This window comes from Leucopleurus acutus, assembly GCF_964270905.1.
Source record: "Leucopleurus acutus genome assembly, chromosome: 14".
In the NCBI taxonomy this organism is placed as follows: domain Eukaryota; kingdom Metazoa; phylum Chordata; class Mammalia; order Artiodactyla; family Delphinidae; genus Leucopleurus; species Leucopleurus acutus.
Window position 1 is genome coordinate 17721911 of NC_139156.1, and position 26983 is coordinate 17748893.

The 26983-nt window shown below is 45.0% G+C and overlaps 1 protein-coding gene across 5 annotated transcripts in view; it reads right to left on the reverse strand.

Annotated features, from left to right (window-relative positions):
• ACSL5 (acyl-CoA synthetase long chain family member 5) overlaps nucleotides 1–26724 on the reverse strand; it is a 44701-nt gene extending 17977 nt beyond the window's left edge. The window contains exons 1-3 of one of the 5 annotated variants that reach the window (XM_082855073.1): nucleotides 26564–26724; nucleotides 7937–8121; nucleotides 4218–4323 (exon numbers count right to left, since the gene is read on the reverse strand). In XM_082855073.1, the coding sequence (XP_082711199.1) occupies nucleotides 4218–4323; nucleotides 7937–8092 (262 nt within the window). In that variant the 5' untranslated portion in view covers nucleotides 8093–8121; nucleotides 26564–26724. Of the gene's footprint in view, nucleotides 1–4217; nucleotides 4324–7936; nucleotides 8122–8321; nucleotides 8350–14774; nucleotides 14926–24115; nucleotides 24374–26044; nucleotides 26366–26563 lie in introns of those variants that run through there. The other 4 variants (XM_082855074.1, XM_082855077.1, XM_082855075.1 and 1 more) reach the window with 4 other exon arrangements.
• Nucleotides 26725–26983: the final 259 nt, after the last annotated feature.

A 26983-nucleotide genomic window follows, 5' to 3' on the forward strand; every position in this document is an offset into this window, starting at 1 on the left:
GTGCCCTGGAGCCCGTGCACCACAACCAGAGAAGAGAAAACCCTCACAACTAGAGAGACGCCCACGCGCCACAACGAAAAGAGCCCGTGGGCCACAACTAAGACCCGAAGCAGCCAAAAATAAATAAATAAATGAATAAAATAAAAAATTTTTTAGAAAGTTATTACTTTAGTCTAGGTTTCTTTAACAGCTATTAAAGTGGGGCCTTTTCCCTCATTTGTTAAGTTTTATCTGGTAATGTACTTTGCCCGTTGGTATGAGCGTGTCTTCTGAGATACTGAGACTCATAAAGAACTGCAAGAACACATACACATACGAGTACATACAGGAGCACACATGTACACACACATGTACACACACACATGTACACACACATGTACACACACATGTACACACACACTGGCCATCAAGATTTTTACATCTTACATTTATTGTCTTACATTTGACAATAGAAGAATTACACTTCTGAACATTGAAACTACTCAGCCTTATCTAAAATTACAATAAGTCTGGGAACATCCACTTACTAGAGTAAATAGTCATTGCAGCCACAGAAGCCACGAAAGTCATGATATTTGTTAGGCTAAGGAACAACTCTAACCGGCCGAGAAGACCCCACATCTAAGCCAGAATGAGACTGAGTTATTTTTTTTTTATTATTATTTTTTTGCGGTACGCAGGCCTCTCACTATTGTGGCCTCTCCTGTTGCGGAGCACAGGCTCCGGACATGCAGGCTCAGCGGCCATGGCTCACAGGCCCAGCCGCTCTGCGGCATGTGGGATCTTCCCGGACCGGGGCACGAACCCGTGTGCCCTGCATCGGCAGGTGGACTCTTAACCACTGCGCCACCAGGGAAGCCTGAGACTGAGTTATAAATAGAAAAGCAGAAGAGAAGGAAATTTTACATAGAGGATTTAGCCAAATTGCCAAGAGGAATTCAGGTCTAGCCCAAAGGAAGCATTCAAAGAGAAGGTTACTAGGAATTCAGAGGTAAATAAGTAAACTTCCAGACTAAGTGACAGAGGAAAAAGGAAAGAAAGCAGGAAAGAGATAGCCACTCTGATTAAAGAGATATTTAAAAAAAATGAATGTGGAGACTGTCCACAGGAAACGTTAGTTCTTTTTCTTTCTGCTGAAACAGCTGCATGAACGCTCAAGAAGTCAAGTCTCAGACTAAGACTTTCCCTGAAGCCACAGGCAAGTCCTGCTTTAGAGTTCACAGCCACCGCTCCAGCCTAGAGTGTGTGCCATTGGTGCTCTACCAACGGGATTGTCTGTACTGACATTAATCACCAGTGATAAGCACCATTTATGGTACCTAGCTTACTCTGTGCTAGGCATTTTAACTCATTGGGTCTTCCCAATAACTACTGTTATCCCCATGGTACCAAGAATCATGAAGGGCTAGACAGCTTCAAGCTCACTCAGTAAGTGGCAGAGCTGATGAAGGTGCGAAAAACTATACTGCATCTCCTTATCACTTCCCTGTTGATGAAAATACTAGCAGAGGCCCATGACCAAGGAACAAGTCAAATAACTGGCCCAAAGGGGAACCATCTGGGGTTTCATTCAACTCTGTGCCCTAATCAGCTTCAGTCTGATTAGCCAGAGTCCTGACCAGGCAACAGCCTAGCCTTTGATTAACTTAAGCAACTTAGATCTTCTGTTCTAAGACGTGGCCATCTAAAAAGAATCCACCCATTAACAACTTCTCAGCAAAACTGGGTCCCAAAGCTGGATAGAGTTGAAACTCCGGCATGCAGAATCCCTGGAAAGCTTTGTTAAAAACTCATATTCTTAGGTCAAACTATCTGGAATTCTAATTCAGTAAAACACAGTGGAGGGCTTCTCTGGTGGCACAGTGGTTGTGAATCCGCCTGCCAATGCAGGGGACACGGGTCCGATCCCTGGTCCAGGAAGATCTCACATGCCGCGGAGCAACTAAGCCCGTGAGCCACAACTACTGAGCCTGCGTGCCACAACTACTGAAGCCCGCATGCCTAGAGCCCATGCTCCACAACAAGAGAAGCCACTGTAATGAGAGAAGCCTGTGTACTGCAATGAAGAGTAGCCCCTACTCGCCCCAACTAGAGAAAGCCCATGCTCAGCAACGAAGACCCAACACAGCCAAAAATAAATAAATTAAATTAAATTTAAAAAAACTACAAGGTGGAGCCAGAGGATCTATATTTTAAACATTATCTGCAGGTGATTCTCAACATGGATCATCTACTGGGTAGGGGTAAAAGATAGAGGTTAGGGCTGATGTATTCAATCCCAGTTGTAAACAGACATGTCATTTTTCTATGGAAATAGCCAGGATGGATTTTTCAAGCCTACTTACATGAGAAGCCATTTTAACTTTATCTGTTTAGTTTAAATTGAATATTGAAATAAAATTTCTAAATGAAGCAGTGTTATGTGCCACATATTACACGCTCAATGACTTGTTTCTAGTTACAATAACAACACATGCTCAGTGAAGAAAACTTCAAAAAATGGAAAATCCCAAAGGAAAGTCTATTGTATTAGCTATATACTATCTCAAGTTGTCAAATAAATAAAACTAATGGTTGCATTGGTTTGTGTTTGTTATTTGCCTGGAAGTCTAAATCAGTACTAATTTGGAGCCAGAAATAGTAAGTACAGTCCCCTTTAGAGACTTCAGATATAAGTTTTCTTTACAAAAACCTTTCATTGTCTGGAGGTGCAACAACTTTTATAAAACACTTAAGAGCTGACGTAAAATAGAATAATCTAGCCAGATAGACAGATTTAAATTTCAGTATCAGTGTCAACATTTTCTAGCTCTGTCTCCTTTGAAATGTTCCTGAATCTCAGAGTCTCTGTTTCCTTGCTTTAAAAAATGGGGGTGAGGGACTTCCCTGGTGGCTAATTCTAATGGCTAATTACTGAATTCTAATTCAGTAAAACACAGTGGAGGGCTTCTCTGGTGGCACAGTGGTTGTGAATCCGCCTGCCAATGCAGGGGACACGGATTCCATCCCTGGTCCAGGAAGATCCCACATGCCACGGAGCAACTACGCCCGTGCGCCACAACTACTTAGTCCATGTGCCACAACTACTGAGCCCATGTGCCACAACTACTGAAGCCTGCACGCCTACAGCACAGGCTCCTACAGCCTGTGCTCCGCAACAAGAGAAGCCACTACAATGAGAAGCCCGTGCACCACAACAAAGAGTAGCCCCCACTCGCTGCAACTAGAGAAAGCCCGCGCGCAGCAGCAAAGACCCAACGCAGCCAAAAGAAACCAAACAAACAACGATGTCGCAACTAAGATGAGACGCAGCCAAAACAAACAAACAAATAAATATTTAAAAAATAAAAATAAATAAAAATGGGGTGATAGCAACTAACCCCTGTAGGGGAAGATAAAGTAGATGATATCCGTGCAATACGATAGGCTGGTTAGCACTCGACTATTAAATATTGTCATAGTCATAATTAAAAGGCAGAAGGGAAGGGATGAGAAGAAGTCACAGAGGTAAACCTCCGCCTGGACTGAATATCACCCAAAAGAAAAAAGTTATAGGGAGAGTTATAAGCCAGTTGATTTTGAAAGGAAACCAGTGTACCTAGCATCATGTTCAATGATACAAGACAGAATTACTGAGCCTTGATATTTTCCAAATGACCCTACCAAAGGTCACGTGGTGATGTTTCTAAGGAAGTCCAAAAGATAATTACCTTCTGTGATACTATGGGCAGCAGCATGGGCCAGCAGTATGGCACTGGGGGCAAGGGCGAGGCAAGAAGTCAGGAGGTCTGCATACTAATTCTGGCTCAGATTCTATAATGCAGGGAATTGCATTTATGAAAAGCATGTTCCTAAACAAATATAATGTACTAGTGAATTAATCAAAATACTTTCCTACTGTTAACTCTTTAACAACAACTTGGCCAGGAAGTTCTCCTTGTGTTAAGTGAGAAATAGGTTCAGAGAGGCAAAGTGGTTTATGTAAAGTCGCACAGCTGGAAATAGAAGAACTGGGTTTCAAACCCAAGTCTGTCCTACTACACAGTTTACAGCACCCATCCTGATTCTGTGCTCACGTCCCCTCCATGCTGTATTTGTGATTCTTCTTGGACCACCACATTTAAATAGCTAGAGTTTTAGAAGTGAGACTGGGAAGGAGAGGTATGGAACAGGACCCCACCTTGGTCTTACAGGCAAGGTGAGACATCCAGGCTTACCAGACACAGCAACTCCTCTTTGGAAAACTTCATACATCGTCTTGGCATCTGAGAAGTAGTAACGTATTAGGTCATTGTCCTGGCAAGGACCTCTCCGTGCTCCTCCCTAAGACACAAGACCAAGTTTAGGTTAAGACTGAGTCTTTCCCCACCCTTTCCAAACCCTTATGGATTGAACTGAAAAGAACATAAACACTGACTATTGAGGTCACAGCGATGACCCTTTTAGTACTCAGTCAATCAATTTTTTAAATCTCAAAATTGTGGTGTCTTCATATCAGAGAAATCCAGAGGTTGTCACAGTTTTTGGCAATCTCCCCCCACCTCCCTAGGCATACACGCACATGCATGCACACACACACACACACACACACACACACACACAAAAGAGATAATATTATAGTTATATCGTTTTAAAAAAATCATGTGAAGTTTAAACATCTATCAAATGCATACTGTGTTCCAGTCACTGGGCAACTACTGTAGATGCAAAGTGAGTTAAGACAAAATTACTGCCCATGAGCGCCCCATAAATGAGAGTTTTTGGAGCCGGGATAGGGTGAGAAGGGGAAAACATGCAAATATAATACTGTGATGTACATGCTGTAATAATTGTTTCGGGAGATGAATGAAGTGAACAATTCTGTATCAAGTAGAAAGGCTACAGAGAAGAAATAATATTTCAATAGAGACTTTGAAGATAAGTAAGCTTTTACCAAAATGATGTGGTTTCATAGAGCAGAGGGAAAGGAGGATAATTCAAAGTGAAGGAATAGCCCGAACAAAGGCACAGAGGAAGCAACAAGGATTTACTGTATAGCACAGGGAGTTATACAGTGTCTTATAATAACCTATAATGGAACATCATCTGCAAAAAAAACCCAAAAAACAAAAAACACTATGCGTGGCTTCCCTGGTGGCACAGTGGTTGAGAGTCCGCCTGCCGATACAGGGGACACGGGTTCGTGCCCCGCTCCGGGAAGATCCCACATGCCGCGGAGCGGCTGGGCCCGTGAGCCATGGCCGCTGAGCCTGCGCGTCCGGAGCCTGTGCTCCACAACGGGAGAGGCCACAACAGTGAGAGGCCCGCGTACCGCAAAACAAACAAACAAACAAAAAACACTATGCTGTACACCTGAAACTAACACAGTATTATAAATCAACTATACTTCAACTAAAATTAAAAAAAGAAGGTACAGAGGCAAGAAAGCACACTGAAGATTCTGGTGGGCAGCTCGAGAACAGGGTATTTGAGAAAGGGAATAGCTAGGGATTTGTCCAGAAATGTCAGCGGAACTACAGGGTCAGGCCCTGATTTAGATCCTGGAGCTGCAGTAAGAGCTATAGGCATGGTTCAACCTTCATGAAAGTTAGTTTAGAGAAGCATAGGCATCAATTAAATAAGCATTCAAAACTGTAAATTACTACCAAGATAAGGGCTATAAAAGTACAAGGTAATCCATGAGGCTATAACAAGAGATCTGACTTAATCTGGAGCACCAGGAGATTTCCATCAGATGTCACATTAAGTCAAGACATCAGAAATAAAGTTCTTTTGGGACTTCCCTGGTGATGCAGTGGTTAAGAATCTGCCTGCCAATGCAGGGCCCACGAGTTCGAGCCCTGATCCAGGAAGATCCCACATGCCACGTAGCAACTAAGCCCATGCGCCACAACTACTGACCCTGTGCCCTAGAGCCCGCATGCCACAGCTACTGAGCCCACGCACCTAGAGCCTGTGCTCCGCAACGAGATGCCACTGCAATGAGAAGCCCGCGCACCACAACGAAGAGTAGCCCCCGCTCACTGCAACTAGAGAAAGCCTGCGCACACCAACGAAGACCCAACACAGCCAAAAAAAACCATTAAAAAAAATAAATTAAAAAAAAAAAGAAATGAAGTTCTCTTTCTAGAAAAGAAAGATGGGGTCTTGCTGTCTACTTACATAGATGGACTGAGGAAGAAGGAAGAACGAAAGATGATTCAACTCAACTTTAGGCAATTGGGTAAGAAGAGATGCATTTAACTGAGATAGAGCAGGAAGGGAAGCGGGAAAGGGTGCATGCGTGTGTGTGTGTGTGTGCGTGTGCGTGTGCGTGCGTGTGTGTGTGTGTGTAAGGGAGAAGACATGCAGTACAAAGATGTGTGGAGCCTGAGGTACCTGAGTGTCACTGAGATGGACTGGAACTCACAGGCGAGGTCAGAAGTAGAAAGTCAGATTTGGGCGTCATAGACTTTTAGGTACATATTCATGTCATAGAAGAGGAGGGGTTTTCTCAAAAGAAGTGAGGATTGAAAGCAGGGACTGGCAGACTATAATCTGGGGCCAAACATAGCTTGTCACTGTTAAAATAAAATTTTATTGGAGCACAGTCATGCGCATTCATTTACATATTTTCTGTGCTTTCACGCTATAATGGCAGAGTGGAGTCGTTGCGACACAACCCACGTGGTCTGCAAAGCCTAAACTCTTCACTGTCTGGCCTTCACAGAACATGTTTGCCAAGCCCTGCTTTAGAGGAATCAAGAGATGGTGAGACCAACATGGTAAGACGAGGAGAGGAAAGAACCTAAGTGACAAAGAAAGAAATCTTTCTTTCTTAGGAAGAAATCTCATTGAAGGATACGATGAAAGGCAGAAGTAGAAGTTTCAGGAAAGAAGTGTCAAGTCAATTGAAAGGAAGAGGCTGAAGAATCACTGAATTAAGAAGTTAGATTATGAGCGATGCAGAGAAGTCTGGGGAGATGGTAGTGATAAAGGTCAGATCTCAGTGAGTTGAAGTTCAGAAGAGGGAATCAACAAATGGACTGCTCTCAAAGACTCTGGGGAAAAGGGAGGATTGAAAAGAGATGGTGGCCTGAAGCAGCAGGACCAGCAGGACAGGAAGATGCTGCTAAAAATCTTCCAAATAAAAGGGAGGCAGGCGGAGAGTGGAGGCAACTTGGAGTAAGATTCCCGAGTAGAAGAACAGAGTTTGTAAAAAGATCAGAAAGGGTTAGCTTTACAAAGGAACAGGAATGCTTTTTGCCTCTGAAAAGGGTTGAAGATGAAAAATCATGAGAGAAAATTCTTGGAGCTTTCCCTTAGCTCAGAGATATAGGAGGCGGTGTGATTTGCTGAAAAGTCAGGGAATTGAGGGGAAAAGCCCAGCTCCATGTCTGTCATTTTAAGAGGGAACATTACCTCAAAGCTGGTATTTAACTCAATAACTTCTTTACTATTCTCAGACACTGGGTGTCTTGATGAAAATGTTCTCCTGTCCCCAAAGTACTGACTCCCTCATCTAGATCGTGGGTCAGCAAACTTTTTCTGTAAAGGACTTTGTAAATGCTTTAGGCTTCGTGGAATACATACGATCTATCACTCTTTTTAATTTTTTTTACATATCCCTTGAAAAATATAAAAAACATTCTTAGCTTGCTACTCACACAGAAAAGGGTGGATTTTGCCTGCAGGCTGTAGTTTGCCAACCCCAGATCTAGATTACTGGCATCATAAAACCAGTAAAAGCTGTGATTTCATTTTTATTACGAAGGAAACTATGCCATGACTAGAAAGTTTAACTTACAGATTTTGGGTTGTTTTGCTAACCAAAAAGGCTTATTTTCCCATACTACCCCCCGCCCCACCCAAGTCTCCTTCACCAGTGATCCTCAGGTCTTGAATTCGTTTGTGCTTGATCAAGTTTGACAAGCTGAAAAGGTGCTGGGTAAGTTACCTCGAGTCCCACCGATTGCTTGTTCAGATCAACAACAGGCAACACGGGCCGGGGTCTGTTAATCAGCCACAGGAATATGGCGGCTCCAAAGGTCAGGATGCAGATCAGTGCCGGAGTCGGAAGTGGGGAAAACAAGAAGTTAAAGATAAAAAGCATCTTTGTGAATAGCAGCAGGAAATTCAGGCCTAAAAAAAAAAGAAGGAAAGAAAAAGTTAGAGGAAATGGTCGTATATTTTTACTCAACAGCTCTGTGTTTACAGAAAGAACACACACACACACACACACACACACACACACACACACACACACACACACACACAGCTTCTAGCCCTCCAAATAGCCAGGGTTGGACCACTTTAGCAGCTGAATTTCTCCCACTGTTTACCTTAACATTGTCAAGAATAGTAAAATGCATTCTCTACCCTTGCTGCTTGACTGTCCTCCCACAAGGCAGAAAGGATCAAAGGAAACAGGTTAATCATTTTCCAGACAATTTTGAGAAAGGACTACCCTTTAATTTTTTGACTGACAAAGCCTAGAAGAAGCCCTCTGGACCCAAAATAAGCTGGTAGTCAGAGGAGGGGGCTCCAGAGAGCTCCCCCTGCCCAAGCAGAACGAGGGTCACAAAGGACTCTTGCAACTGCCTCTCCCTAGTATAAACCAGACAGAAGAGGGAACCTCAGGAGAGGTGACATCGCCCATCTTAGAAATTAAGCATTCTCGGGCTTCCCTGGTGGCGCAGTGGTTGAGAGTCCGCCTGCCGATGCAGGGGACACGGGTTCGTGCCCCAGTCCGGGAAGATCCCACATGCCACGGAGCGGCTGGGCCCGTGAGCCATGGCCGCTGAGCCTGTGCGTCTGGAGCCTGTGCTCTGCAACGGGAGAGGCCACAACAGTGAGAGGCCCGCATACCGCAAAAAAAAAAAAAAAGAAAGAAATTAAGCATTCTCCTGTGAAAGACATTTCCTGCTGGCCAGATATGCCTTGCTCATTGCTTTCTTTTCTGAGTCATCAGGAGGGTCTCAGAAATCAACAGAACCACAACTTGCCAGGTCCAAAGTCCTCTCCTCCAGGGAGCCTGGAGGAACCATTTTTATTGGAGGCAACTTTAGCCAGGTCTGCAGGAAGGATGCAGGAGAATGGACCTGACACATGGTAGCAGGTGAGCATTGAAGATTCAGGCCAGGAAGTGATCTCAGCGAACCAAAAGCAACAGTCTTCCCCCACAACTCAGCTTTTCTTGTAGTTTCCAGCTTCAAACTACTCTAACAGGAGGCATTAACATTTGAGTGGGTCCTAGGAACTCATTCTCGCTGAAGCCATCTCTCTCAGCTCTTGCCTCACAACTTTCAGACTTGACTAGGACAATAACAGCATCAAACAAATGAGCACCAACTCTATGCCAGGCACTGAGCTGGGTTGTTTGCATGGATTATCTAATTGAAATCGCATTTTACAGACAAAGCAAATAGAAACTCCCAGAAGTAGTGACTTGTCCAAGGTCACTCATCATTTGCCACTGCTGCTTCCCCGTTAAAATCTACAAAATCACAACCCATTTTTTCCTTATAGAGTCTAGTCACAAGGTTCAAGGAGACTGAATTCAGCTGGCCCCTTACAGGTCACAGCAAAGGCATTTCAGATTTTGTATTCTTTAAAGTTTACTGCAACGCCCTATATCTCAGAGATGAAACTAAACGTTCCTACTCAAAATCAAGAGAGCAGAGCAAGTCCAATAAAAAGTCATAGCCACCCTCAGAGCTTTGGGACAGCTGCCATTAGCTGGCACCTGGAACTTTTGCCACTAAGGGAAACAGTTCCTTCCACTTTAACAAAGGCTTTAAAGCCTAGAAATTTTGTGTGGGAACCGTAACAGTCACAAGAAACCCTGAGTCACTTTTCATCATTTTTCTACCCCTTGATTGGTTATTCCTGAGTTTGGAGTAGTCCCTTTCCATTTTATGGAGCAAAATTGAACTTCCAGAGACTGGGATGACTGTCTCAATTCTTTGGTTTCTTCCACATTGTGTTTAGGTAAAGAAAAAGAAGATTAAAAAAAAAGCCAGATCCCAAAGGTGCTAGTTTACCTAACAACAGGTGCTATTATGACCACCTGCCAGGATTCTGAGAGCTGGGATTTTTGGAATCCAGCCTTAGCCAAAATTGTGTGGTAAGGCAGTCCAGGAGGCAAAGCATATTAGAGAGCCAGCCATGCGGGACACCATTCCAAGGCCGGCCACCCACTTCAGGCTGAGAAGGGCGGCTGCCCCAGGGGAAGCTGCAAAATTCACAGGACAGGTAGCAATGCCAAAGGAAGAGGGAACCTGCTTTGTGCTCAGCCATCTCTGCCTCCTGCCAACCCCTGTCCTCAGCCTGGGGTACTGCCACCAGTCTGGTGCTACCTTAGAATCTGGGGTTCTGCCCTTTGCCTTCGTCCCTCCTCAAGTGAAATATTCTTACCTGCACCTCCCTGCTTGGATACAAGAACAGATTGTTGCACTGAGGACTTTTGCCCTCTTCTTACACATGGCAGCTTTATATTTCAGTTGGAGACATAATGGGAGACTTTGCAAACAACGTCTTCAAAAGAGGGTCTAAAGGTGAAATCTGGCAGTGTGGGAAGGGGGAAGAGGGAGGGTGAATTGCCTGGCAGGTAACACAAAGGGAGGAGAGAGAGAAAGAACCCATGACCAGTCTAAAGGTGGCACCTGCTGTCCACCCCGGCTGATTCTTACCATGTAGTAATGTGAGCCCAGGGTCACCAGATGGTCAGATTCTTTACTCCCTAGAAAACCTGGAACACTGGATTTTTATGAAACCTCAATTTTAACTTCTGGCTCTATTAGTAAGGGTCTGGTATGGGATAAACGAAAACACATCTGGTGTAATCCGGACCACGGTCTGCCAATTCTTGAGCACTCCTTTTAGGTGAACTCCTGTCCTATTGCCCACAGATGGGATGAGCCTGGCCGCTTCACTACCTTGCCTGCACTGGCAAGGGACTTTATTTGCAGAAAACACTGAAAGACGTATTTGTCAACTGAAATAGCTTACTCACTTTGTTTGTTACTGCTGACCAGGTATCCAAATAGGATATACACAGAATTTCAGATGCTTCCTCCCTGCCTCCCCACATTTTAAAAAATGGAGGTAAAATTCATATAACGTAGAATAAACCAGTTTTAAAATGTATAACTTAGCAGCATTTAACACAGTCACAGTATTACATTCACAGTGTTGTGCAACCGCCGTCTCTAGTTATTTCCCAAACATTTCGGGGCCCCAAAAGCGGAAACCACGCACCCATTAAACTGTAACTCCCACTCTCTCCTCCCCCTCACCCCGGGCAACCACTAATTTACTTTCTGTTTCCATGTATTTACCCATTCTGAATATTTCGTATAAATGGAATTATGTAATATGCGACCCTTTGTGTCTAACTTCTTTCACTCAGCATAATTTTTTTTTTTTTTTTTTTTTTTGCGGTACGCGGGCCTCTCACTGTTGCGGCCTCTCCCGTTGCGGAGCACAGGCTCCGGACGCGCAGGCTCAGCGGCCATGGCTCACGGGCCCAGCCGCTCTGCGGCATGTGGGATCCTCCTGGACAGGGGCATGAACCCGTGCCCCCTGCATCGGCAGGCGGATTCTCAGCCACTGCGCCACCAGGGAAGCCCTCAGCATAATATTTTTAAGGTTTATCCATGTCTAAGGTTTAGCATGTATCAGTACTTCATTCCTTCTAATGGCTGAAGAATGTTCCATTGTATGGATAGACCACATTTTGCTGATCTAGTCATCAGTTGGTAGATGTTTGGGTTATTTCCACATTTTGGCTGTGGTGAATAGTGCTGTGAACATTTGTATACAAGTTTTGTTTGAATACCTATTTTCAGTTCTTTGGGGTAAATAGTAATGGAAAGGCTGGGTCACATGGTAATTTTATGTTCAATTTTTTGAAGAACCACCAAACTGTCTTCCACAGTAGCTCTATCATTTTACATTCCAACCAGCAATGTAGAGGATTCCAATTTCTTTACATCCTTACCAACATTTGCTGTTTTTTCCTTTAAAAAAAAAATAGCCATTCTAATGGGTGTGAAATGACATCTCATTTTGATTTTGATTTGCATTTCCCTAATGACCAATGATGTTTAGCAACTTTTCGTGTGCTTTTTGGCCGTTTGTATTTCTTCTGTGAAGAAATGTCTATTGCAGTCCTTTGTCTATTTTTAAATTGGGCTGTTTGTCTTTTTGTTGTTGACTTGTAAGCCTTCTTTATATATTCTGATACTAGAACCTTCTCAGAAATATGATTTGCAAATATTTTCTGCCAATGTGTAGGTTGTCTTTTCACTATCTTGATAGTCTCATTTTTTTCTTTTTTTTTTCCGTACGCGGGCCTCTCACTGTGGTGGCCTCTCCCGTTGCGGAGCACAGGCTCTGGACGCGCAGGCTCAGCGGCCACGGCTCACGGGCCCAGCTGCTCTGCGGCATGTGGGATCTTCCCGGACCGGGGCATGAACCCGTGTCCGTTGCATCGGCAGGCGGACTCTCAACCACTGTGCCACTAGGGAAGCCCGATAGTCTCCTTTTTAATGCACAGCACACACACATTTTGAACCTAGGATGCTAGCACTAGAGAGGATTTGCATCATATAATTTGTATCATATAACTCTCTCACTGTTTAAATGGGAGAAACCGAGGGTCTGAGAGAAGGCAAGACCTTTAGGTTATACCAGTACTGGACTGGTTGCCATTCTAAACTTTAGAAACTATGAACACTTCCAGATATGTTCAAGTAAACAAGGGGAGAAGCCACCATCTCTCTCGTCATGTGTCCTGTGTCACTCAAATTACAATTCTGATCGGTCACTCCACGAAACCCCTGCAAGCTTTTCCTCTTCCCTTAACGTCACTCCCAGTTGGGAAAGAATGGAGTAAGGACAAGTGCAATAGCAGTAAAGAAAAGAGGAAGGAGAGCTGTGTTACACTGTATCTGGGAGTTCTTGTTTGAGGTTATCTACAGATGTTTGAACAAGCCACAGGGTTGCCCCAATTGGAAAGCTTCCTCTGCTTTCTGATGTGGTAATAGTGACACGCCTTAGTCCCATACCCCAGGATGCCCATCTGTCCTCAGCCCTTCCCCTTGACTCTCTCTCCAGGCCCCTCACTTCCTCTGTGGTTTGAATGGCCACAGCCAACATTACTCATCTGGCTCCTGACGTGTTGAATTCCCAAGCTTGCTGAAGGACACCTCCTGCCTTCATACCTGCTTGCAAGCTCCCAGGACCAGCCTTGGTACCTAGGTTATGACCACCCCATAATCAGCTTTGGGTTTTGCTCCTTTGAAGATTTGGGGCAGCATGTCTTCATTGTCCCGTTTTCCTTGGATAAAGTCCTTAAATGACCCCCTTCTACTCTAATATTCATGTTTTTGGTCAACTATGTTGATTGCTACGAATCTTTCAGAATCTCCCTATAATCTATAAATAATTTGTCTTCTGATAGTCCCTTTCACTTAAAAGATTTTATTTTTCTGCTGTGTATTCTGCTCTTCAAGCATAAGTCCACTCCCATCTTAGGGTCTCTGTATCTGCTCTTCTTTTTGCCTGAAACACTCTTCCCCAGATCTGAAATGGTTGTGTATTGCTTGTAGCTCAGATCTCAACTCCAATGTCATTTCCTCAGAGGCTCTCTCTGATCACCCTATTTAATATTGCCCTTTCCACCTCAGTCACTGTCATGGACCCTGATTTCTCTTCTCCATGTCACTGTTTGCTATCTGAAATAGTCCTAGTCCCTTATGGTCCATTGCCCCTACTGAACTGATGCTTTAATCGGAACAAGGATTTTTGTTACGTTCACTGCTGTGCTTCCAATGCCTGCACCATGCCTGGCACAGAGTAAACTTTCAATGAGTGGTTGCTGAATAAATGACCAGTTTTCTAGTTCAGAATTATCTGTTCTAAATACTCTCAGTTGACCCACTTCTCCCTTAATAAAACTCTCCCACCCCCAAACTCTCCAATCTTAAATTATCGAAAGTCACTCTGGACAATCTTGAGATAGGTACTCCTGATCAATATTTTGGCAGGGTATTAGGTTCGGGATGATGGATGGTGAAAGGATGTATTTCTAACATATATAAAAAACCAGTCAGGATCAGTCTGCTCCTCCAGGCTTGGAAGAATCTGCAGGATGGATCTTATCAAATGAAGTCATCTACAGTGTTAAGTGGGTAAATGGTCCAGCCTAGAAATACATGATTCTGTGGCCCTGGGTTTTTGGAATTCAAAGGACAATAAGACTAATTATCTTTGTTTTTACTCTTGAAGAACGAATTATTTTCTATTCAATAATGAGATATAGATTGCAATTATAAGCTTTAAAAAAATCTGCCTTCTAGAAAGTGGCACGCTCATTTGGACTTAATTGGTTTTCTGTTCTCTTGCATGTATGGGCTCATTCTGTGGTGATAGAAAGTTCATTAAAAGGGAGACCAGAGTCCCCAAGTTCTTACACGCAGTTAATCAACACATTCTTCCATACTGAATTACTTACTCTCTCCTAGAGACTATGTCACAAATCTTCTCAACTCATAATGACTCCAAAGGGGCCTGTGTGTTATTAAGGAGGCTGTATATGAAAGTTCTGCTTTCCCAGTTGGGCTTTAAGTTCTAATCCAGCCTCCATTGTTATTTCCCTAAATTTCTGCCACCCCCAATTTAGGAGCCCTCCATATCATTCCTTAACTGCGTAGTTAATATATATAGACAAAGCCCAAAGTAATGGCAACAGGTCAATAGGACATTACAAACCAATAGCCTCATAAGCATACCTGGGAGGATCTGATAACCTTTTCCTTTATATGCAATGAATGTGAACCAGATAAGAGTTCTATTGCAAGATCCTTCACCCAGCTTTCTCAGAGCTCTGGAGCTAAGGAGTTTTCACCTTTCCTTACTCCAGTTTACTCTTCTGTAGCACATGGAGTTTTCTTCTAATAAGAAATAAAACACAACATGATTTGAGACAAAAATCCTCTTTCGCAAAACATGGTCAGAGAAAAGGCTGATATGAGGACCTACTGTATAGCACAAGGAACTATACTCAGTATCTTGTACTAACCTATAATGGAAGAGAATGTAAAAAAGGAATATATATATTTATATATCTGTGTAACTGAATCACTTTGCTGTACACCTGAAACTAACACAACATTGTAAATCAACTATATTTCAATACAAAATTTAAAAAATGGAAAAGCATTGGTTCCTAAGGAGGGTAAACCTCAGCTACCCATGTTATCTTAAATGAGTCAGAAAGGGCCAACATTCAGTTATATCTAAGATAAAATTTATTGTCATATTTCCCAATTAAAAAAAATTGCTGAGAAGGGAATCCTAAAATCCCTCTAAAGAAATAAGAGGCAATTAGAAACCATGAGATATTTCAGTTAGGTGGCCAGTTGCCAAATCAGTAGCCAGAAAGTCGATAGCTTTCCTATATTTTGTGCAAATAACTAATTCGAAAATAATGGAAAAGGTGCCATTCCCGATAGTGTATAAGAATAAATGTGTAAAACCTACATTTAAAAAGTTCACATCCGCGGGACATAAAAAGGCTTGAATAATGGAAAGACATACTTGAAACAGTTAAGGGGTCCAATCTCCCTAAATAAATTTATACATTTAATGCAACCCTAATAAAGACCAATAAGATTTTCTTGGGAAATTAAAAAGTTAAAGTTCACACAGGAAAATAAAACTTACAAAAATAGTCAGAAAGTTTTTGAAAAGTAACAGGAATTGGGTGGGTAGCAGAGAGGTTACCCAAACATTACCCAATTTGCTTACTGTGGAGCTATAGAAGTTTTCTATTGGTCATAAATAGACAAATCTATGTGATGAGATAATCCGGAAATACTCCCAGTGGATGCTATTATCATATACTAAACTGCAGTCCAAATCAAGATAGATTTTTTTTCACTTACAATCAATGTGTTGAGACAAGTGACTAGCCACTCAGAGAGAATACCGAAAGTTGATTACTGTCTTACCCCTAAAACAAAAATACATTGGAGATGGATCAAAGACTAAATATAAAACATTGAAAACCATGAGAGTATTTGAGGATAAAAAGTATGAGAGAGTTGTTTTTTATAATCTTGGCATGGGGAAGACTCAAGACAGACACAAAACCTAGAACCTATAAAAGGAAAATGTTGGCAACTTTGACTACACAAAACTTTATATTTGCCCTGCAGAACAGATACCAGAGACAAAGTCAAAGATAAACTGGGAAAAATATCAAATATTCCAGATAGGCAAAGAGCTCATTTCCTCAGTAGAAATGAGAAGTCAATGAAAAACAAAATACAACCCAGTAAAACCAAGGGCAGAGGGCGTGACCAGACAGTTCATGGCAAAACAAACAGGTTACTTAAAACCAGGGAGAGACATTCAACTTCACTTATAGTTTCTTAAAATGCAAATTTAAATGAAATGCCTTTTCCCCATCATTTAGATTAGCGATGATGAAACAGTACAAAATGCACTATCAATCACGAAGACGTAAACTCGGGGCAGCCTCCGTAGGGATGTGCCCATTGCCCGCTTCCACAATTTAAAATGTGTTCCCTTTGACCTAATGACTCTACTAGTAATTTATTCCATAGAAAGACATCAGTTCAATAAAAAGTGCATCACTTTAAATGGCTGTTTGAGGCACCTGTTAGGAATATGGACTCTGAGTCACACTGCGCTCAATCCTTGTCTGTGGTCAGCTTTGTGACCTAGGGTAGATAACTTCTGTGTGTTTCCTCATCTGTAAAATGGCAATACTAGTACCTCCCTCATAAGGCTGTCACCGTGATTAAAGGAGTTCATGTACCTGTACGGTGCTTAGAACAATGTCTGACACATGGGCTCAGGTATGAGCTATTCTGTTCATCATCATTAATCTATAGGATTGCTGATAATGTCAGAAACCAGGAAAGCCTTCCTTGATAGGAGAGTAACCAGATACATTATAGCACTTACACACAATGGAATTCTTGGCAGGTAGTAAGGAGAATAAAGCAGGTCTGATAAGGAAAGAACTATGTGAAATACTACCAGTAGAAAGGAAAAAACCGCTTGGACAGTGTAGTGTATGCTTTTGTGTTTCTGAAAGAATAATCCTCATAGGAAAAGACAGACTGAAGAGGAGAAATTATGAATGGATTGTCCAGAAGTTTTGAGTATTCAGTCATTCAGCTAAAGATATTTAAGGGCTTGACTGTATACCATCAGTATCATTCCAGGTGCTGGGATATAGCAGTTAAACCCTGCTCTTGTGGGGTTGGATTTCATTGGGAGTTTGGCGACAAGCCTGAACAAGAACTAGATTAAAGAATACTGTGGAATAAAAACTATATTAGGGAAAGAGGATTGAGTGTACAGCAGGGGGTGAATTTTAATTAGGGAGGTTACAGTAGGTATCATTGGGACAGTAACACTTGAGAGGATGTATCATTTAATCTGTAATATGTATGCTTTTTTTAAAAAAAAAAAGGTAAAATGAACAACTCTGAATTATCCCACTTCTGACTAAGGCAGCTGACTTAGAAAGTTCTACCTTGGTTGGTGGCATTTCATGTGACTACACCTGAGAATACAGCCTCATCCTCATTTCTAGAAGTGCAGCTCTCCCACCACTAAAGCTACATTCCATCAGTAGCCTTTTCCCTGCACCCACGTTACCGGCCAGTCTGGATGGCAGCTCTGAGGGTGGAAACGTTTTTCATTCATTCCCCTTAGTGGATAAGAAACCAAAGGTGAAGGTTGAGTCATGGGGCCAAAGGGGACCCGAAAGTGCATCTTTCAACATTCTCAGCAGTTGCTGAGAACAGAGGCTGGTGTAACATCCCAACCTACGAGCCTACAGATAACTTCTCAGCCACTCAACAGCGCCTGGGTGCTCAGGCCACTGCCTGGCACTAGCCTTCTCCACCAAGCAGGGCCGGGTTCCCAGGCCTGAGTGGCTCTCCTCCCCTGGGGGCCTGGCACCCAGCATGCTCTGAAGCACACACCCCATGGGATGTCCCCAGGCAGACGGGAAAGGGCCTCCTTGTCACCTCCACGGGGTCATTCACGTGTGGCCAAGCAGGAAGACAGCATTATCAAAGGGGATCCCTGTTAAAACCCCAAGGGTGGCGAAGCAGTCATTTCCACACCCCGGAAAGATTGTGTGAGTGCTTAAATAACTAAAACAGGAAACAGAGGGACTTCCCTGGCGGTCTAGTTGTTAAGACTTCACCTTCCAATGCAGGGGGGTGCAGGTTCAATTCCTGGCCAGGGAGCTAAGATCTCACAGGCCTCAGGGCCAAAAAAACAAAACATAAAACAGAAGCAATATGGTAACAAATTCAAAAAAGTCTTTAGAAATGGTCCACATCAAAAAATCTTTAAAAATAAAAGCCAAAAAAACAGGGAAGAGATACTAATCTCCCACATTTTGTTTTTCCTAGCCCAATTCCTAGGCCACACCCAACAGTTCCAGTTTGTCAGGCGGCTGGCAGAGAGAAGGTGAGGGCGAGGCTTGGGAAAGTTCCCTGACCCACCAGCAAACATAACCGTAAATAAATCCTCAGGGTTTCGATGCTTATCCACTGGTGATATCTTTGCTACTGAATAGCACAGGAAAAGCTGTTGGAGTCGGATCAGCTCTTTCCTTGGGTTTGGGTCTCGGGGGTTCCTGGGGCTCAGCTGACAGCCTGAGTTGTGAGCACTCCAGGCAGAGGCTATCTTAATGCAGCACTGTGCCCGAGATACGGTGGGGACCCACCGAGTGCCAACAAGTCACCCTCCCCTTTCGCTCACCATTAGCACAAGATCAGAGAAAGGCACCTAGGGAGGGGAGTCTACTGAGGAAACAGGTTGCAAAACTCAATCCCGCGATGACACGATGTGCGCCTACACACCGTGGGGGGTCGGGGGGTGGGGAGAGCCGCTGAGCCCTCCTCAGAAATGCCACAGCTGAACTTCCTGCTATTGCAAGGGCAGCACTAAGCAACCCGACCCGAGGGAGGTCAAGGTTCACTCATCCTACAAGCATTCGAATATACGAGCACCTACTATGTGCCGGGCAGTGTGTCCAGCATGGGGAAACTACACTCAGAGTTCATAGTCAAGTAGGGGATAAAGCCAATTCCCCAGGCAGGAAACAAATGCTCTGTGGAATGTTCCCCAGCTTTGGGAGCAGCTGCTCCATACATACTGGAGAAAGTATGTACGTGGCAAGAGGTACATTTACCCTCTGCACTTTAAATTTACGTATAATTTCCTTTGAATAAGGCAAACCAAGATCTTAGACTCAGCGTATGCCCAGCACCGTGCTGTGTGCAAAGGACCAAACACTTAGAAGGCACAGCTCCTTCCCTCTGGGGACTTATGGGTCCATCGAACACTAAATCAACTATACAAGGATTCAGCGTGCAAGATGAGCTAATGAATATGAAGAAGGAGGAGGCCAGTGTAGACTGGAGGAGGTGGAGGTGGTCTAAGGAGCACTAGACCCTCAAGGACGTGTGGTCCTTGATCCCCTGGCTGTATCGACAATAGTCTTATGTCCAGGGTCAATCAAGGATGACCACCCCACCAAGCCAATGGCTGGTAAGACCCTAACTATGATTCCAGCCGGGGTCACTGTCACCAAACTACCTTTCTCCATTGTTGTCTGTGTCTCTCCATCTACTTTTCCATGGAGAGAGCAGTCACCATATTAGGTTGGATAAACCTAAGTAGAAGAGAGGACGAGGAATACCCGGCTGTGGGGTGAGAGGTGCAGCACGGTTAGAGGCACCAAAGTGGGACAAGCGTGAAGGGAAATGGTGAAGGGTCATGTCTGATGGAGATAGAGGACCAATTTTAGTTGAAAGGGAAAAAAGACAAAGCTTCCAAAGGGCTGAGTAAGACAGTGTCTGGGGCCTGGTATAGACACTACACCACTGGAGTCATTTGGTTCACAAACACCAGAGAGCCTTGGGGTGCCAGGCCTTGGTGGGGTGGGATTTATCAGGAAAGCCTTCATTAAGTCAAATGCCAAAATCCTCTTAACTCAGTCCATGAAGATCACACAGGATAGTTGCTGAGCCACTCATAGGCTGGTGACAGGCAGTGACAAGTCCCACTGGATCTTAGATCGACTTAGTCAACCTTGATGTACTACTGTGCTTCCAACAAGTCAGAGTCCAGCAGCTCTACCCTGAGGAATTTCCTTGTCTCAGTTAACATTCCCAAAGGCCGTCCAAGCCTGTTGCTGACCAAGTGAATCATGAGAGTGCTGAGGTCAGGAGAACCAGTACAATCCGCTGGAGTTGATAAGAGCCTGTATAAAGATAGGCTGGACAAAGTGCTAGTACCCCATCACCCAGGCCAGGATAAAGACAGGCTGACGCAGGAGGCTGTGAAAGAGGTCTCTGCAGAATCAGCCCACTCACTACCTGCTTGGGCAAGTCAGGGGTCACCAGATTCAGTGTGTAAACAAGAAACTTTATTCCCAATAGTCTCATTTCCAGTGGCAAACGTTTAAGGCCATTGACTTTCCAGGTACCAGAGCAACAGAACTACCACTTACCAGATATGTGGCCCTGGGACAGTTACTTAATGTCACTGAGCATCAGCTTCCCTCCACTGCACACCAGAAGGGGTAGGTAATTATCTCTACTTAAAAGGGATACTATGGGTAGACTTTCCAGTATGCTGTCCAGCACATAGGAAGCCCTCAGTGAGGATGAGCTCTCTTTTTCCCTCTTCCACTTAAGTCAGTTTCTAACTCCTTGTCAATATCAGATGTTCTGTTTCGAGATGTCCCCAAAGAGAAGAGATGGTCATGATCTTTGTAGTATAACTGCCCTTCGACTTACATACAAAGGTCTTAACAACTCCTCACTTCTATTTAAACAGAGGATTTCTAGCTGGGGATCACATGGTCCACCTCTAAGCTCTGACCCTGCCATCTCCCTCAGCCCTACGTCACCCCTGCATCCTCCCACAAGCCACTCACAACCTCACAACTCTTAGAGTAGAGGGACCCATGGAGACCCAGAGATCTACAACAAGCTTCCCCACAGAGGGTTGGTACCATGGCCTCACCACAGCAGTACAAGGGCTGCCTGACCTTCCAAACTCCAAAACTCATATTTATTCTAATGACATGAATTAAGAGCCTGAAAATACCAGGCTCTGTGCTAGGGGAAGAACGAGAGAGTACATTTCTGATCTCATGGTGCACGGTCACATGGGGGAGAAAGAGACCGGGATGTGTTTAGAGCAGAGTGCGGCGAGAGCAGCGACGGCTGACCTCAGGGCTGCTGGGGACATGTCACCCCCGTAGGGTGCCTCCGGACACGAGTCACCTGAGGTCACACTCCAAATGAGGGTCAGTTCATCTGCTGGCCAGGCATATGAGACAGACAGAAACAGAAACCTCCTTCCTGATTTCTAAAAATATCTCCAAGTCCTGGTTTAGGAATTCACCTGCCTAGAGGTGGGAGGGTTTTTTTTTTTTTCTGAGGTGCAGTTCAGGTAACATAAAATGAACCACTTTAAAGTGAACAATTCAGCGGCGTTTGGTACATTCACAATGTTGTGCAACCACCTCCTCTATCTAGTTTCAAAACACTTTCATCATCCCCAGAGGAAATCCTGTACCCATTAAGCAGTTACTCCCCATTCCTCTTTCCTCCCAATCCCTGGCAACCAAGGATGCATCTGCTTTCCATTTCTATGGATTTGAAAGTGGGAGGATTTGCAAGAAAAAAGTTTCTCCCAGTTTCTAATTCTCTGGTCCATGCACTAAACTAGACTCATCAGAAATGGAGTTTGCCGTCAGAACTAAATGAGCCAGAGTTCAAATGCCAGCTGCAATCTCTTCATACTGTGTCCAGTTTATTTCTAAGTCTTGGTTCCCCTGTCTACAAAAAAACATACCTACCTCATAGGACTGCTTTGAAGATCAAAAGATAAAAGCCCCATAAATGAGTAAGCACAGGGGCTTCGCTGGAGGTGCAGTGGTTAAGAATCCACCTGCCAATGCAGGGGACATGGGTTGGGGCCCTGGCCCAGGAAAGTCCCACATGCCACGGAGTAACTAAGCCCGTGTGCCACAACTACTGAGCCTGGGCTCTAGAACCCACGAGCCACAACTACTGAGCCCACAAGCCACAACTACTGAAGCCCACGCTCCGCAATAAGGGAAGCCATTGCAATGAGAAGCCCGCGCACCACGACAAAGAGTAGCCCCTGCTCGCTGCAACTAGAGAAAGCCCACACACAACGAGGGCCCAATGCAGCCAAAAATAAATAAATTAAATAAATAAATTAAAATAAAACAAACAGTAAGCACAGCACTGCCCCACAGTAAATATTCAAAGAATGGTAGCTGTAATATTTACATTCTAGAAAAATGTCAACCTGAAAAGTCTCTAATAAATATGTGAAGTCAATATCTGCCCGGGTCACCATACATAAGAATCTTTTTAAAAATGAAAATTCCTAGGAAATCCAGAGAGAGGTTAATTCTACACAGGAGTGGATGGAACACGGTTTTTAACATCACACCAACTGCAGCTTCTCTTCCAGTTGACAGCTGGCTGCTTTGCGATCTTGGGAAGGTGGCTTCACCTCTCTTAAACACCCGTCTCCTAATACTGTCTTAATGAAACGGCAGAGTACCCACTTTGAGCTGGTGCGTAACTGGCTTCCTCTTCCCCCTCCCCCATAGTTTCCTTCCTTTCTCCTTTCTGGACCCACAGCCTCCCTCTAGCATCTGTGGGTTTAGGGCCTAGGCACTCAATGATACACTGATATTATTTTAGGTGTCATTGCCCCCAGAGAGTTAGACTAAAAGTTGGGAGAAAAGACTATTTCAGGTCAGGACCTCAACAAATGCTCGGCTGAAGCATCCTGTTTGGTCTGGATAATGTTTGAAAAGACCCCGTCAAGTTGGAGGATGTTTATCTGGGGGCACCTGCCTTGCGTTTTGCCTCTCACCTGCATCTTGTTACATATCACCTACTTCACTTAGCTCTATTGCCTGCCTCTTCTATAAGTGTCTGTGACTCTTGTTTTATTTCAGTTTTTGTCCCTTTTATTGTGCCAAGCGTACAAGTGATGCCTACAAGATTTTGTACCAAGTCTCTTCCAAGATTATTCTGTGTTCACCTCAAATACTTGTCCATTGGAGGGGACAACCATAAAGTAACTCTCACGCTGGAATACAGACGGAGGGATCACCAAAACCAATTATTCCTTTTTTTTAAACTGAACCAATCTTTTATTTTTAAATTAAATTAAATTTAGTTTAATTTAATTCTATTATTTTTTAAGACTGCCTCTGTTAGAGAATACCAATTACCTACAAACTGGAGCTATAGATCCAATCCTACTTTTCAAATCACCAACAAGATGGATACCCACAGAAGGTAGTAAGCCCCAACTATGGAGTTCCTTTCCAACACTCACTCCTTGAAGGTCAAGTTCATCTTAGATTCAACTTGTGGCCCTACTCCTTAAAACAGATCCAACTTCATCCAGAAACCATTCCATTAGTCCTGCATCGGGCAGCTCTTCCCCTCAGAAGGACTGAAAATCCATCAGGAAAATTGAGGACAACACCCAGTGCAGCACAGGCGAGCTATAGGCAGAGGCTGAGGCCCACAAAATGGGGTCTGGGTTGTGGTTTCCCTTCCCCAAGAGAGGCAGGAGAAAGGACTCCTCCACAATCTGCCTTCTCCTCCACCCTCCTGATGGGGAGGGTTTTTTTTTTTTTTTGTGGTACGCGGGCCTTTCACTGCTGTGGCCTCTCCCGTTGCGGAACACAGGCTCTGGACGCGCAGGCTCAGCGGCCATGGCTCACGGGCCCAGCCTCTCCGCGACATGTGGGATCTTCCCGGACCGGGGCACGAACCCGCGTCCCCTGCATCGGCAGGCGGACTCTCAACCACTGTGCCACCAGGGAAGCCCGAGGAGGGTTTAAAGAAGTCCCTTAGAGACCAGGGAGAAAGTGAGCACTGACACGTGCCTGTGACACAGCAAGCGGCAGATTCGCCAGAGCTGGGGGTCAGGATGCCACCGGGGCTTCTGCCCCATGCCCACGAGAGCCCTTACTAAATACCCCCTCCAGCTGCCCCCTTACCCTGCGAGGGGGCCGCATCTCTTGGTGCTTCCAGTGAATGGGGCCTCCTGGCTCTGAGTTCCTCGTGGCACGAGCCCCTGGCCTCTCCCCTCACCCCCGGTTCCTCCAGGGTCACAGGGGCTTCAGAGCATCTCTGCAGGCTGAGGGTCCCCGGTTCTGAGCCGTCTGAGCCGTCAGGGCCCTGTCCGAGCTGCCCCGTGTCAGGAGTCAGGCCATGGCCGGCTTCTAACGTGCTCGGGGACTTCACTTCCTGGTTTTTCTTTCACAACTGAAAGTGGAAGCGTTCTGACCAGAAGGAGAAAAGCCGCTAAAGCTCTCCTGGCTCGGTTTCAAAGCCTTTACCATCAGTCCCTAAGGGCTGACACAGAAGACAGCCTGCATCCACGCAGCTCACGCTCTCCCTGTTTGTCTGACGACCGCTAAACCAAGACCAAAAACCAGACGGAGATGACCGAGGTGCCCCTTGCAGACCACCAGTGTCAGAGAGGTGAGACGCCCTCCCTGGGTTCCCAGGACAGGGAGGTCCAGCCACAGGGCACCGTGGCCCTCGCAGCCTTCCCAAGACTGTGGGGACACCTGGAGGCCAGCCTGGCCTGGCCAGCATTGCTGGCCAGCCGTGCACTGTGTCACCCACTCTCCAGTCCCCAGTGAGCCTGCCTCAGTCCCCGAAGCAGTGCTGATAAAGCCAAGAAAACGAGCACGTCAGGAACGACAGGGACAGCCACGGAGATCTGTTCCTTTCCTCTGACACATCCTTTTCGTACCTCAAATTTGCTGCCTCCCTCACCTCCCAGATTACAACTGGGAAATTTTAAACTCAGGAATCCACAAGCACACACGCCGTTAGCTGTCAGATTGATCCTGCATCTTGGAGCCTCTGGAAAACTCCGCTGTATATTCGTTAGACAGCGACAGTGGCAAAGACAAATTACTTCTTGATATTATTATAAAAATTGCTTTGAATGTGCAGACGCCCTGAAAGAGACTTGGGAATTGGTCTACAGGGCCTCAGGACCTGCAGTAGTCTCATTGGATTCACCTACGGCTGTGGCCACAGAAGGGCATGGGAGCTTCCATTCTCAGATTTGAAGGCAGAAAGAATAAGTTCTCCTGCCCCTTCCTGCCCCCACCCCTCCCCACCACCTCTCAGACACCCCAGAATTAAGCAGCACTTTCCCCAGCCTTGGTTCCTTTAAGAAGGATCAAGGTAATTCCAGCACGAGCTCAGTTCTTTACTAGAGTTAGATCGGGATTCCTTCTCTACACAGAGGAGGGCCTAAAAGCCTCCAACCATAAAAACCAAAGTGAGCTGTGCCCCAATCTCAGGGAACATAAGCGCTGGTCCCTTGGCCTCACGGGAGCCCACTTTAGACATGGGAGAACGATGAAGTATGGGAAGATGAGGGTGCCCCCTCTGCCTTTCCATCTTCAGGTTCATCTCATGGCTGGAGGAACACTTGGCTTTGCTTAGTTTCCAAGCTCACCTCCCACAGGGGCAGCTCCCTTCAGCGACGAGCAGAGGATGGCAGAGTAGGTGTCAAGTCTCAGCCATTATAATACTACTGGGCTCTTCCCTGGGTGCTGTCTTCTTTTACCAACCTGACGAAGAGCTTAGGGCCAGGAGAAGATGGTTTCCTCCAGGATCAAATGCTCAGGTACAGAAGAGTCTGGGTCATTCTAAAGCTCTAGCACCTACGGGTGCATTCCTGTTCAATCCTACATGCATGAGGGACACCCCCAAGATCTGAGGGAATGATGGAAGGTTTTCACAGCCCCCAAGAATTCTGCATCATGCAGCAGGCTGTAGTGACATACTGACCAGGACTCAAATTCCTGCCCCACCTCCTCTTAGCTATGCAGCCCAGGCTGCTCTGTTTAACAGCCCAGAGGCACATTATTCATCTGTTATATGAGAACTACACCACCTACCTTACAGGAGGTAACGAGCCAATGAGGTCATGCACATCACATATCTTGTACAGACACCAGCATGGGATAGAAAGTCTGTTAAGAATTCCCTTCCCTGCTCCCTTCCAAATGGGAAGGGCTGTCAGCAGCAGCTGATGGATGGCCTTTCTAATCATCTTGATACAGACATTTCTAAATGGAAGACGAAGGAGACCCACATCCTGGCTTTGGCTATAACCTTTAAAGCTTTTAAGTCTGTTTTATTTGCATTTAGTGAAATTAACAACTCTCTCTTCCAAGTCCATCTCCTGCCAACATTCAGAGCCCTTTCCATGTCTCCACCCCCTATTCAATTGATTTTTTCTTTGCCTCCCACTCAAGTCAGCTGAGATTACTATTCAACCAAATGTTATTTCATGTTGTGAAAGAGCCTTAGGCTGAGAATAGACACACGGCCCACTGTCTTCTCCCCAACCAACCCTACCTCTGCTCTCCCATAAACATATAAGCTATGGAGCAGGTAGCATTATTGCAGCTTACCTTGTAAGAATACTCTCACTTCCGGGGTCCAGGAGACGTGGCCCTCACAGCTGGCTGTACTCGTTCAGCACCACATTCAGCCTCCTGAGTCCGGACGTTTCCTTTAGTGATGATGCCTTTCCTCAGCACCCGAGTCGGGACCACACCTGAAGCCAATGAGAGTGGCTAACCAGCTCTCCTGGAACCTTTGAACCTGTTGCAATAGAAGTTCAAAGGTAGAAGTTACCTGTTCAAACACTTGTGGTAACCTCCGACAGTGAGAAGTGTAGGATTTGGCAAAAGTTTAAAACAGGAGACTGTTATGCAATGGGCTTTAGAGGAAGAAAAAAGAGAGAGAGAGAGAGAGAGACGTCAGCTCAGAAAGCTAACGTTTAACAAGCAAAACATTGTATAAAGCCCATACCTCAGGGAAACCGGAGG